Source organism: Onychomys torridus, chromosome 14 (assembly GCF_903995425.1).
Source record: "Onychomys torridus chromosome 14, mOncTor1.1, whole genome shotgun sequence".
Classification (NCBI taxonomy): Eukaryota; Metazoa; Chordata; class Mammalia; order Rodentia; family Cricetidae; genus Onychomys; species Onychomys torridus.
In genome coordinates, this window is record NC_050456.1 from 52,236,125 (window position 1) to 52,250,370 (window position 14,246).

General features: G+C 40.6%; 1 protein-coding gene across 4 annotated transcripts in view; it reads left to right on the forward strand.

The window, feature by feature from the left end:
- Window positions 1-2,112: 2,112 nt before the first annotated feature.
- Rbm25 (RNA binding motif protein 25) overlaps window positions 2,113-14,246 on the forward strand; it is a 43,066-nt gene continuing 30,932 nt past the window's right edge. The window contains exons 1-5 of one of the 4 annotated variants that reach the window (XM_036205673.1): window positions 2,113-2,311; window positions 8,426-8,491; window positions 11,174-11,291; window positions 11,400-11,520; window positions 13,213-13,262. In XM_036205673.1, coding sequence (XP_036061566.1) covers window positions 11,250-11,291; window positions 11,400-11,520; window positions 13,213-13,262 — 213 coding nt within the window. In that variant the 5' untranslated portion in view covers window positions 2,113-2,311; window positions 8,426-8,491; window positions 11,174-11,249. The remainder of the gene's footprint in view (window positions 2,312-8,425; window positions 8,492-11,173; window positions 11,292-11,399; window positions 11,521-13,212; window positions 13,263-14,246) is intronic. The other 3 variants (XM_036205676.1, XM_036205674.1, XM_036205675.1) reach the window with 3 other exon arrangements.

Genomic DNA, 14,246 nt, shown 5'->3' on the forward strand with positions numbered 1-14,246 from the left:
CCACCGCCCGGCCTTGTTGCTCTTTTTATAAGGAACCTAGTAAATAGAAATATATGTGAACATAAAATTTACAGGTGGTAACAGTGTCATAAACTTTCCTATTTCTACTGTCCTTGCATTTTCTTGGTACCTATCATATGACAATTTCCTTTAAAAAAAAAAATTTACTTTATTTTATGTGCATTGGTGTAAAGGTATTAGATGCCCTGGAACTGGAGTTACAGACAGTTGTGAGCTGCCATGTGGGCGCTGGGAATTTAACCCAGGTCCTCTGAAAGAGCAGCCAGTGCTCCTAAGCCCTGAGCCATCTCTCCAGCCCCGACAATTTCCTTTTTGTTGTTTTGTTTTTTGTTTTTTCCCTCAAGACAGGGTTTCTCTGTGTAGTTTTGGTGCCTGTTGCTGGCCTCGAACTCACAGAGATCCGCTCTGCCTCTGGAGTGCTGGGATTAAAGGCGCATGCCACCGCTGCCCAGATGTTGCTTTGTTTTTTTGAGACAGGGTCTCTTTATGTAGCCATTTCTGGGAGTCCTGGAACCAAAGAGGCTAGCTTTGAATTCAGAGAATTGGCCTGCCTCAGCCTCCCAGAGTGCTGGAACTCAATACATGTGCTACATCACACCCACCTGAAAATCATTTCTTTGGTTTTTCAAGCCAGGGTTTCTTTGTGAAACAGCTCTGTCTATCCTGGAATTTACTTTGTAAAACAGGCTGGCCTCGAACTCACGGAGATATACCTGTCTCTGCTTCCCAAGTGTTGGGACTAAAGGCATGCGCCAACATGGCTTGCCTAATTTTTTTGTTTTGTTTTGTTTTGTTTTTTGTTTTTCGAGACAGGATTTCTCTGTGTAGCTTTGCGCCTTTCCTGGAACTCACTTTGGTAGTAGTCCAGGCTGGCTTCAAACTCACAGAGATCCGCCTGGCTCTGCCTCCCGAGTGCTGGGATTAAAGGCGTGCCGCCTGGCTAATTATTTCTTTATTCAACAAATACTGAGTACTTGCTAAATACCAATCACTGTTCCATGCACTGGAGCTACAGGAGATAAAAAGATCTATGCTCTCTTTATGTTTACATTCTAGTGTGGAAGGAGATGGTGGACCATAAAATGAGACATTAGTATGCCAGATGGTGATATATACTAGAATAAAACTATGAGATTTGGGTGTGGTGGCATATGCACTTAATCCCAACACTTGGGAAGAGGCAGGCGGATCTCCGAGAGTCCAGCCTGGTCTATGCAGACTGTCTTAAACAACTAGCTAAGAAAAACAACAGACAGGGAGTATGAATGATAAAGTGTTCAGGGTTTGCCACTTGTTACTCCGGGGCTCCAGTTCTCCCAGGACAGGAATAAACCCCTACTTTTTGACTCCTTGGCATACCACCAGGCACCTTATGAACAAATTATAAGCCTTCTGAGGAGCAAGAAACAAAGCAGTAGATACTGCTTATAAACTCCATAAGTTGAATAACCCAGTAATTTGTGAGTATTCACTTTTTCATTATTTTCATATCCTTTTTATCATTCGCCCACTACAGAAAGTTCTATTAAATATTTTTACAGGCTTTTGAAGCTATAAAGCATCTAGTTACCTCTTGGATCCTATTACCTCACCTAAGTTGTAGTGCGTGTTCGCACAAAAAGTCCCAAAAAACACTCCAAAAAACAAAACAAAACAAAAAAACCCAACGTAGCCGTTGCCAGTTATTTCTCGATGTGACCAGTTGTTTTCGAAGGACAAATGACATTTGGGCTTTCTATTGAGGTTCTCGGGTCCCGCCCAGGTTTCAATTCATCGAACCTCAAAGAACCAGGAGACCAAGGTTCTAATTCCTGGAAAAACGAATTACCAAAGAAGTGAGAAATCCTCTAACAAACCCGGCTCGGGTAACCAGCCGGAACCTTGACCTCAAGATGGCGTCGTGCAGTCATAAGATTCAATCGGCTCCAATCAAAAATGGCAGGGTGGGTCGGAATTTACAGCTTGAGCCTCTCTAGGACCCACTAGGCGCTCCTTCTCTATGTTCATTCTTCTGAGCGTAGTGAGTCGGAGGCCACAGTGGGGACTATCTAGTACAAGCTTCTCTATGGTTTCCCCCCTCGCCACGCCCCCTGGCGCAGTGCACGCCGGGCAAGAGGAAGACCTCCAGAAGCTCCCCGCGCTGCGCGGCTGTGTTTGCGGCCTATGCGAGTAGGTGCTTCGGAACCAGTCTCTCCGTCCCGGCGGCGCGCAGGAACCTCGAACCGGTGGAGCCCACTCCTAACCTGACGCCCAAGAGGCCGCGAAGACAGTACCGTTTTCTCAGCGGCGGGTGAGTTCACGCTTCCGAACGCGTGAGGAAACCGGTCGACCGGGTACCCCAGCTGCCGGAGGAGGAGGAGGAAGAGGAGGAGAAGCCAGGGTGGCTGCGGAGGGCCGGGTGGGGTGGGGGTGAGGGGGTGGGGGGGGGGAGGGGACGGGCACGAGGCTTGGGGCTTCTGCGCCCCTCCGAGGCCTCGGAAAACCAGTGGGACCGGGAGCCCGTGGAGGCCGGGCCCACGACCTGAGCGTGCCTCGGCGGATGTTTGTCGCCCACTTTCTCGGTTGCTTCACCTTCTGTCTGGGAGTGAACGGCCTCGGCTCTGACGGGGCTCCGTGTTAGGCACGGATAGGATCGGCCGGCCTGGAGGCCGGGTCCTGGAGCCCTTTTTCTTATCATCCGGCCTCCAGATCCTCCCCTCGGTAGAGTTCCGGGGCCAAGGACTCCCGGGCCTCAAGGCTGCTGCGCCTTCACACCAGCCTGCGCCCACTCTTCCAGCGAGGAGCTGGCCACCAACGAATTTCTACCTCTCTCCGGCCGTCTGATTGCCGCCGCCCAAAGAAGGGGCCCCACCCCTCCTTGAATTTCACGAGTGCCCACTTTTTTTCTTTGCTTTTTGAATACCCTTCCGGCTTGCTGAAGACGGTGATGAGTTTTACCGTCTTGTCCCCTTTCCGTTTGGAAGGAGGCCGTGTCTCCATTCATTCTAGGCGGCACCAACCTTCCTATTTAAAATGTATTGCCACCCTTTTGTTTTCAGGATTGATTTTTAAACACGCTTTTCGAAATAGAGTATGAAGGTTATCCTGAAGTTATGTAATAGTAGATTAATATCGACGTGGAAATGCCGTTTTTTGCTACGGGGCAGAGTAAAGCAGACCAAAAGGAAAAAGCATTGGGTTTCTCTTGCTTTAGAATTGAAAAGTGTAGCAGGTAGCTGGCAATATTGTATAAACTTTTTTTTTTTTTTTTTTTGTATTGTGAGCACCCTTTCTTTCAGTTTAAAAATCTCTTGATTTTTGAGTACATTTTAGACCTAAAGACTGTCACAAGTAAGGTCTCTGTGTACCATTGATGCTTGTAAGCCTGTATATAGAACTAGGGACGGTTAGGACAGCTTCCCGGTGCATCTGCACACCACGAATGTAGTTTTTTGAGAAGTTTTTTTAAAAGGGTATTCCAAAGGCATTGAGGGGTCTCAAAAGGCGTTCCGTTGCTTAGTTCTTGTAATTCAAGCAGTGTGCTCTTATTAAACTTTAAGTCTTGATTTTTTTTTCATCATCAGTAAAGTGAGAGTTATATTACGATCCACTTCGCAGAAATGTATGTAAAATGCTCGCTAAAATATTCCTATAACATGATATTGGTTTATATTGATAAATGTTACTTAAGAACTAGAGTGAGAAGTTTCAGAGACTTTTCCATGTCTTCCTGAGTTCTTGGAGTAGACTTCAATAGTGCTATTGATTCTTAAATTCCTTTCTTTCTTATTAGTATGTTAGGGCATTGAGACCTTGTAGTAGAGTGAAAGCAGCCTTTGAATTGGTAATTTCAGGATAGTGGGGAGCCTTGGAGTCTCCACCTTCTTACCGGGTTCCCCTGACCAAATTAGCTCCTTTATCTGTAAAGGCAGTAACAATTGTACAAGTAATTCAGGAGATTAAAAAGGATATTGAAGCCAGGCAGTGGTGGCATACACCTTCAATCCCAGCACTCAGGAGGCAGAGGCAGGCAGATTTCCTGTGAATTCAAAGCCACCCTGGTCCAGAACAGCCTGTCTCAAAACTGCCCCCCCCCCAATAAAAAAGAAAGATATTGAGGACTTCTGCAAATAAATATAAATAAAAATGTTATATCGTTTTGGGATTACCTTTTTTCTGTGTGTGAGGAAGGTGTCACAAAAGTATTTTCCTTGAATTTTTTAAAAAATTTATGTGTGTGGGTGTTTTAGCCTCCATGTATGTTTGTGCACCACGTTGATTCCTGGTGTGGCCAGAGGCTAGAAAAGGATCCCCTATAACTGGAATTAAAAATTTCTGTGAAACACCATATGGATGTTGGGAATCAAACCCAGGTCCTTTGGAAGAGCAACAGACGCTCTTAACTGCTCAGCCATCCTACTCCTTTTGGTAGGTACCAAAGACTGCTAGGAAAACTTGTTTTATTGTCTTGTGTTTAGCCATCATGTATTAATAGTTTTGGTTAAATATTTTTATTCTGTGGTTATGTTTTATTGTAGTATTGAGTCTATATGTTAATGTGGAGTAACGAGTTGGCCAAGGATTTTTCAAATTATTATTATTATTATTATTATTTTGGTTATTTGAGACAGGGTTCTCTGTTATCCCTGGCTGTCCTGGAACTCTATAGGTCAGGTTAGCCTGAAACTAACAGAGATCCACCTGCCTTCTGCCTCCAGAGTGCTGGGGTTATAGGCATGTATCTAAGCTTGGCTTCTTTTTGTACTTAAAAAAACTTTTTTAAAAGTATTTGGAAAAAATACTACTAAGAATTATTAGTATTGTTGTTTTTCCTTTATCTTTTCTTAAGATTTTGAGACCCGGTCTCATACTCCAGCCCAGGCTGGTTCAAACACATTATGTAGTACAAGCTGACCTAGAACTCAGGACAGTTCTTTTACTTGGACATAATTTAAGATTTACCCAAAGTTAACAAAATAGTACATGAGTTCTCAGCCATCCTAATTCTGAGATTCCTTAGCATCTGCCTCTCTTGTGCTGGGATTACAGGCATGCTAGATCTTAACATTTGATCTTGTTCTTTTCTCCATAGTTTCCTTTTGACATATTTGCTAGTAAGTGGTAGATGTGATGCTCCTAAACCCACAAATACTATAGAGTAGTTCATGAAAGCTTCAGGACATTTTTTAAAAATTTATTTAACTTTATTTTATGTTCATTGGTGTCAGATCCCCTGGAACTGGAGTTAGACAATTGTGAGCTGCCATGTGGGTGCTGGGAATTGAACCCAGGTCCTCTGGAAGAGCAGCCAGTGTTCTTAACCATCTCTCCAGTTTTTTTTTTTTTTTTTTTAATCATTAAAAAAATACCACAGTGATCACAATGAGGAAATTAAAACGTTGGTACAGTATTGTTTAATCTTCAGGCCTTAGCTTTTGGTAGTTGTCCTGAATTGATAACTGCTCTTGAAAATAATAGCTGTGGAAAGCTCTGATTTTTTTTTTTTTTTTTTTTTTAAATAAATGAGCAGAGTGTATAACCACTACCCAAAAAAAGTACCCCTCTGCCCTCTTTGGGAAGCACTGTATATTCTAAACCTTAGTTTGTGGCAATCATTGATGTGTCTGTATAGGCAATGCTGCCTTTTTCTCTTTGAAGATATTGAAAACTTTTGAGGAAAAGATCTGTTTAGTTTTTGGTTTTTTGTTTGTTTTTTTGAGACAGGGTTTCTCTGTAGCTTTGCGCCTTTCCTGGAACTCACTTTGTATAGCCCAGGCTGGCCTCGAACTCAGAGATCCGTCTGGCTCTGCCTCCCGAGTGCTGGGATTAAAGGCGTGCGCCACCACCGCCCTACTCTGTTTAGTTTTTGGAGATTCAAAACACTAGTATTCTCTTCCCTGTTTCTTGCCATCCAGTGTTTCTGTGTATTGTTGACAGGGCCTTGACTGTGTTAGTATGTACGAGCTCTATGTCTGAGTTATGTCCCCAAATCTGTGAAAAGTTTTGCTATAAAAGTTTTAACATTTTCATTATTTGGGCACAGATTTTTTTTTCTTTCCTTTGCTGAAAGCATTGCAGTCATCAGTCTCTAGTAATATGCAGGCTATAAGCAAGACAGGAGACAGTGTTAAATTAATAGTCATATTCCTTGTGGAGCCACTGGACTAGTTGTAAAGGTTCTTAAAGTCTCACCCTTTCATAACTAATACAAATGGCTCCTAGAGGAGCTTGCAACATAATTGGAGCTAGGTACTTAAGAGTGTTTGTAGAGGGAAATCTATTAGTTCATTCTTAACCATTTCAGAAATTTGGTATATACTATCCCATGAGAGCTAAGGTGCCACTCTCTTCCTGGTAACATTTGTTTTTGTCTGGGTAAGTATGCAGTGGAGGATTGCTTAAAAGTAGTATTGGTTATATTTTGTATACCTGTGGTAGTCCTAGGAATAAAGAAAAAAAAGAATGGGCTGAAAAAGAAAAAAGTGAGAGAGAAGTAGAGTCCGTGCATATGTTGAACAGTATAAATATATTTTATGTCTATTTTCTTTTTTAGACTAAATACACACGTAAATTATACATAATAAAATTAGTACATTTTTGTTTCCAATGAGTCTCAACAAAATTGTGTGGCCACCATAACAGTAGATAGAGATTGGGAACACATGTCACAAATACTTGTTACTTTGGGAAATAAAGCTTCATATTTAATAAATAAAAATATTTTGAGCCTTCTAAAAGTTAAATGTTTTAGGCCAGGCATGGTAGCACACACCTTGAATCCTAGGAGCTAGGAGGTAGAGGCAGAAGGATCATTTAGGCCAATCTGCTCTATGTAGTGAGTTTCATGACAGCCAGAACAACATAGAAGAGACCCAGTCGGGGCTGGGGATTTAGCTCAGTGGTAGAGTGCTTGCTTAGCAAGTGCAAGGCCCTGGGTTCGGTCCTCAGCTCTGGGAAGAAAAGAGAGAGAGACAGAGAGACCCAGTCTGAAAATAAAAAACAACCTCCTCAGACTCTAAAAACAAAACAAAAACACATACAAAAACCACTTTTAGCCGGGCAGTGGTGGCACGTGTCTTTAATCCCAGCACTTGGGAGGCAGAGGCAGGGGATCTCTGTGAGTTCCAGGCCAGTCTGGTCTACAGAGTGAGTGCCAGGACAGAGTAACAGAGAAACCCTGTCTCGAAAAACCAAACAACAACAAAACAAAAACAAAAGAACCACCACCACAACAAAAACTATTTTTATAATTAGTATTAAAATAATTTCAGTACTAATATCTGCATCTCATATTCAACATAGCCCTCAGGAAATCTTTTTGGCTATCTTTAAAATAGGTCTAGAACTCAGCAACTTGTTAACTACTACTTTGACCACTCCTACCTCCTTCAGGGCACAATCTCTTGTTTGTGTTATTGCCTCAGTTTCCTGCTTCCACCCCAGTCCCTTCGTGGTTTAACAGGGTGACAGTGATTACGTTCAGTCAGAAAACTTTCCAAATGTGTTCTAGCTCACTTACAGTAGCAGCCCAGATCTTTACAGTACACTACTACAAAGCCTTATCCTCTTGATCATCCCTTCCTCCCCAGTTAATGGTTAGTTTTTACCTGACTCGGTGTTTATTCTCCTCTGACATAGAGTTGATAGTGCTGGTTGTGTTTCCTTTGCTTAGAAGGCTCTTCCCTCTTAGATGAATAGGGCTTCCTGCCTCAGCCTATTTCAAATCTTTATTTAGTGAGGCCTGATCACTGGAACTGAAAGTAAACCATTCCCTAGCTCTTTTCCTTGCATTTTTTTTCTATAAAACGTACCAACTTCTAAGTCCCTAAAACTTAAAAAAAAGTATATTTTTTAAATTTAAATTTACTTTAAAAATAAAATTTGGTATACTTTGCTGTGGTTGTATTTTCATTTCATAAACATAAAGTGTCTAAAGAGAACATTTATATTGTCAAAGGCATCAGGAATGTCTGTTTTTTGAATTTCCCAAGGAGGGGGCCATTATCTCAAAGGAAAAGGGGACTGTTCATAAATGTTGGCTGTTGACCAACCTTTTTTTACCCTGAAGTCCAGCCCATGCTAAGTTTTGAGCAGCTTTAAATAAAAGGGAAGTAATTTATAGAAAAATTAGAAATGTATGCAATAATTGTATTGATGAAACTAAAATGTATCTGGTTAATTAATTTTTAGTATTAAAAACCATAAAATATAGCTTAACCCTTAAGAATATAGTTTTACTTTAAAAATGCTGTTTATATCTAATATTGGTTGGAGAGAAGTGGTTGTAAAAGTGAATCTATGGCCCAAGTTTCTACCATTGTGAAAGTAGGCACTGGACTGTTGCTGATCTGTAGTAGCTGTTTAATTTGTCAATGAGTCCTCAGGCATTGTTTACTGTTCATTAATTAATTTATTTATTCAACAGGTACTATACCAACTGCCTTCCTAAGAAAGTGCTGAGATAGAGTATTATTATAATACAAGAGCTTCTGTAAGTAGGACAGTAGCCTTCTGTTTTAACAGACACACCTTCCTGCTCCTTTCCATGCAGAACATTTGTAATACAGATTATTAAAAAAAACTCAGTGGGGAAGGGGAACAAACGAGAACATAGTATATAATAACATATGTATGACGATATATAATTGAAACCCATTACTTAATGTGGTAATTTAAAAGGTAATAACTACAAAAAAGAAAGGAAAAAGCAATCAACACATGGAAATTGAATGTATAGTCCTATAAACTTATATCATTCCTTTGTAAGATATGCTAATGATTACCTAAGTTTTTAAAAGCTTTTCTAGCACCTTTTTCTAATATAGGAGTCATTCTGACAACTTTTAATTGTGAATAGGATCACTTTTTTGAAACTAAAGCTTAAATTTTACAGTTGTTTTTTTTGTTTTTGTTTTTTTAATTTTTTTTTTTTTTTTTTTTTTGAGACAGGGTTGCTCTGGCTTTCCCGGAACTCGCTCTGTAGACCAGGCTAGTCTCAAACTCAGAGATCTGCATGGCTCTGCCTCCTGAGTGCAGGGATTAAAGGCGTGCGCCACTATTGCCTGGCAAAGTATTTTAAAAATATTTTTAAAGTTACATTTCTATTTACTTGTTTTGGGGCATGTGTTCAATGGCACATGTGTAGAGGACAATTTGAGGGCGTCAGTTCTGTACCTTGTGGGTCTCAGGTATGAAATTTAGACTGTCAGTCTTGGTGGCAATGGCCTTTAGCTGCTTATCCATCTCACCAGCCCTTAGAGACTATTTAAGAAGTCAGAGGAACAGTGTAAGAATGAACAGCTGTGAATGCTGTACATGCTTTTTCTATTTCAAAGAAATGCTTATTAACAGGTAGAAATAGTCAACATTAGGGATTGAGGAACTAAACTGAAATAGCTTGTTCTGTTTTGATTCTCTTAAGTTAGATACACTGGTGATAGAATATAAGTATACACATTAGTTTGGAGGGAATGATTTAGTACTAGAGTTTGGATGCAAACAGTGGTAATCTGTATTGGAGAATTATTTGTGGGCTTACAAAATGGCTCAGTAAAGGTGTGCTTGCTGCTACACCTGACCAAGCTCAATTACAAGACCCAGATGATAGGAGAGAGTTGACTCCTGTGGCTTCTTCTCTGACTTCATACATGTCACATATACAGAACCAAACACACATAAACCTACACAAATGAATAAATGTAATTTTTAAAATCCTAATGTTTACAAAAATAAAATTAAATGTCCAAGAATCTTCGGTGTTTTAAAGGATTGAGGCAACTGGTATTTCTGTATTCTATATAATTTACTGTATTATAAAGACAGGAACTGATGTGAAGAGATGTCAGTGACACAAGGAGAAATGCAGGTAACAGTGTAGTATGAATACATTATTACAAAGCACAAATTATTAAATATTTGTATATAAAAAGGTATGTCAAAGACATAACAGCAAACTGGTGGGATTTGGTGGGTAAGAGATGTAGAAGACACCACTTAAAAAGAAGCCAGGTATTGAAAGGCTAAGGATGTTGGGTTCAGGCCAGCTTGGGAAATGTCTTAAACTGGAAAAACAAACAAACAAACAAAAAACCACATGCACACATACACTCAACGCACTGAAAATAAAAATAAAACAATATGCTTTTGAGACAGGGTCTCATGCCGTCCAGGTAGGTCTCAAACAGTCTGGCCTTGAAATGATCCTCCTGCCTCTACCTCCCAACTCCAGTGATTACAGTCATGTACCATCGTGCCCTGCTTGAAAAATATGTTTAACAGTTCTAGGCTTTCTCAGTTACAGAGTATGGGGTTTTCTGTTAATAGGTAGAAAAATTTTTGCTAGCTGTTTGACAGAAATAACTGCTGCTCAGTAAAGAACAAAACAAAACAAAAAACTAATTCTGTGGGAATCAATGACCAACTCATTTCAGCTTCATATTTTCTTTTTTCTTTTTTTTGAGACAGGGTCTCCCCATGTAGCCCTGGTTGGCTTGACTATGTAGACAATGTGGTCTGTTTCCCCAATGGTGGGAATAAAGATATATGCCCCTTTGCCCAGCCCAGCCCTTGAAGTTTTGAGATAAATCCTAGCATACTCAGGATTCTTCTGCTTCCATCTCTGGGATTGGGATTACAAGCTTATGTCACCAGGCCTGACTAGAAGTTTGCTTTCAGAAAAATGTCTTAAACTGGATATGGTGGTGTACACCTGTAATCTCAGTACTTGAGGTAATGGAGGCAGGAGGGTCAAGTGTTCATAGTTATCATCAGTTATAGTGTTCAAGGCCAGCGTTGACTACTTGAGATCCTTGTCTCCAAAAAGAAAAAAAAACAAAAAACAAAAACAACTGTTACCGTATTACAAATTGTGGGCTCTTTATATGTTGGAGCAGTTACTATATGTGACCTGATAGTAGGAGTGCCCTCTTCCTCTCATTTTGTAATTTAATAACACATTTGTCTTTAAGAACTAGGTAACACTGAATTGTTAGTTGAGTTTTCAGAGAATCATTGTGTTAAAAATGAATGTATTAGAACACTTAGAAAGTTAGCTACCCTCCTGGATTCTGAGTTTGTTTTAAAAGATTCGTTGATGTTTGGCATTTAATTTTTTGATATTAACTGAACCTCAAAATTTTTTTCTTCCTTTATATGTATTCCCACATGATTGTAGGAGTCTATCCTGAACTTAGTTCGTGTACATTTTGGGAACTTATTTTAGAAAAGATCTAAGTTTTAAAAAATTCTCAATGGACAGACAGAGAAAAGAGGGTCTTTGCCAACTCCTTTGGGTAAGAAACTTTAGAATTTTGCAGATACTCTAAAAATGAAGGTCAACAATATAGGCATATCAAATTGGAGAGTTTTCAAATCAAATGATTTGTCATTTCTTTGTTTAGACTGGTGCAGTCAGAATGTCTTTCCCCCCTCATTTGAACCGCCCTCCCATGGGGATCCCAGCACTCCCTCCAGGGATCCCACCCCCACAGTTTCCTGGCTTTCCTCCACCTGTACCTCCAGGTAAGTTTGATCACATTTTTCTAATTTTTAAATCTGAGTCTTTGTCATTGTGGTATTACTTTTGGAACATGATACATACATGATTTATTAGTAAAGATAAGATAGGTTTACGGTGAAAATGAATGTCTGATTTCTCTGTGGCATTAAGTTGTTTGAGGACAGCATCTGTGGTGGTGCCCCGGGTGTACCGTCACCTCCCAGCAGTTCTTCATGCTCCTGAATGCTAGGATTACAGTTAGTTGTGAGTCCCTATACCCGATTTCACCAGTAGATTTGTATTTGTGGCTGAGTTTAGGACTCACCTTGGAAATGCCTTAAAAATGATGTATATTTAAAGATGCTCTATTCATAAGGTTCAAGAATTTAAGAAATAGAAAAAATTAGCAGTGAAACTTCCCTCATGTAGCTACATCAACTAACATCAGTGTTGTTACTAGCCTGTTACTGCTAAAGGAAAACAAAATGGTAGTTGATTTATCTTTCTAGATATTTTTTGATGCATGGCATAAAATAATTAAAGTTTACATTTTTATCTTTTTGTGTGTATTTTTTTGTTTTGTTTTGTTTTGAGACAGCATTTCTTTGTGTGGCTCTGGCTGTCCTGGAACTCCCTCTGTAGACCATGCTGGCCTCTAACTGACAGAGATCCACCTGCCTCTGCCTCCTGAGTGTTAGGATTACAGGTGTGGGGCCCCCCCCCCCCCCCCAGCTTTTTGTTTGTTTGTTTTAAGACAAAGTTATTGCCCTGTATCCTGAGCTGGTTTGGAACTGTGTAGCCCAGGCTAGTCTTGAACTCATGGTTATCATCTTGCCTCAGCCTTACAGGTTATTGTCACACATCCCAAATTTTACCTCTTATTTTTACACACGTATACTTTGGGGACTTGGAGGGGTTGGGGCAGGCTTTCAGGTGGCCTAGGATGGTCTGGAACTTGCTGGGTAACCAACCAAGCATGGTTGTTGTAATTCTGATCTTCCTGCTATGTTTCCTAAGTGAGGGATTTCATGTGTTCACCAGCATGCCTAGCTCTGAATATTTTATTGTAAATACTTTTCTTTGTAGCTATGGTGTGTCTTTGTAGCTAAGGATGGGCCATGGTGTAGGTATGGAGTCAAATGACAGCTAGAAGCAGTTAGCTCTCTTTCCCCACCATAAGGTTACCAGGGACTGAACTGAGCTTGTCTGTCTAGGCAGCAGGTACTTTTAGCTACTGAACTATATTTCTAGCTCTCTCTAATAATTGATGAAGGATATTTCTCTGGAACTGGGGCTCCTGTTTAGGCAAGGGTGTCTGACCACTGGTCCCTGGGTATCCACCTGTCTCTATGTTGTCTCCTTGTTGGGATTATAAGCCCTGGTCCCTATGCCTGCCTGCCTGCCTGCCTTCCTCCCTCCCTCTTCCTCCCTCCCTCCCTCCCTCCCTCCCTCTCTCTCTCTCTCTCCTTTCTTTTCTTTTTTCTCCTTGGAGACAGGGTTTCTCTGTAGCTTTTTGCACCTTTACTGTAACTCACTCTGTAGCTCAGGCTGGCCTCCAACTCACAGAGAACCACCAACCTTTCTTTTCATATGGGTGCTGGGATTGAACTTAGTCCTCATGCTTGTGAAACAAATACCTTATGTGCAAGACATTTCTCCAGCCCTGGTTATTTTTAATTGTATTTTTAAAATCTGTTACCTTTTTTTCCCCTTAGGGACACCAATGATTCCTGTACCGATGAGTATTATGGCTCCTGCTCCAACTGTAAGTATAGTGGGTTTTTGTTCGTTTGTTTTTTGAGATAAGGTCTCATCTTCTGGCTAGTCTAGTCGTGGATTCACTGTGTAGTTGAGGATGACCTTGAACTTTGATCCTCTGTAACTTTTTTTTTTCAAGACAGGATTTGTCTGTGTAGTTTTGGTACCTGTCCTGGATCTCACTCTGTAGAACAGGCCGGCTTCAAACTCACAGATCCACCTGGCTCTGCCTCCCGAGTGCTGGGATTAAAACATGCACCACTGCCTCCCATCTTGTTTTTACCTCTTAAATGCTGGTATTACAGGCATTCACTTAACTATGCCTGTTATGTATTGAGGATTGAACCTAAGGCCTCATGTTTTATAGAGAAGTACTCTACCCAGTTGAATACTCTACCATTGACACTGTAAATATGAAGGGAAAATGTAGATTAGGATAAACTAGTACTTTTTGAAATGTAAAACTTTGATTAGCTTAGATAACTTAAAAAATATTTGTATATATGAATGTGTCCTACTTGTCACTGTGTGCAGCATTTGCATGCAGTGCTGGTGGCTAGAAGCTATTGTGAGCTACCTGATGTACTTGTTTTGAACTGAATCTGGCTCCTCTGTAAGAGCAGTGTATTGGTTACTTTTACATTGCTGTGACAGGGTAAACCTATTAAAAGAAGGAAGGGTTGACTGACTTAGGCTTACTGTTCAAGAAGGACTAGGTAGGGTCCATATTGCAGGAAGTGTGGTACAGGTGGAAATGACAGGAAGAGCTGAGAGCCCCAGTCTAAAACTAACGGCAGAAAGAAGAGCGGAAACTCAGAGTGGTGGGGATCTTGAACTGTCAAAGCCCACCTCTGGTGACACACTTCCTAAACCTCCCAGGTAGTTGGGCTGTTTTTTGTTTAATTGCATTTGTTTTTTGGGACAGTGTCTTACTTTTTGGTCCTAACTAGCCTGGAACTCATTATGTAAACCAGGTTCTTCTTGAACTCAG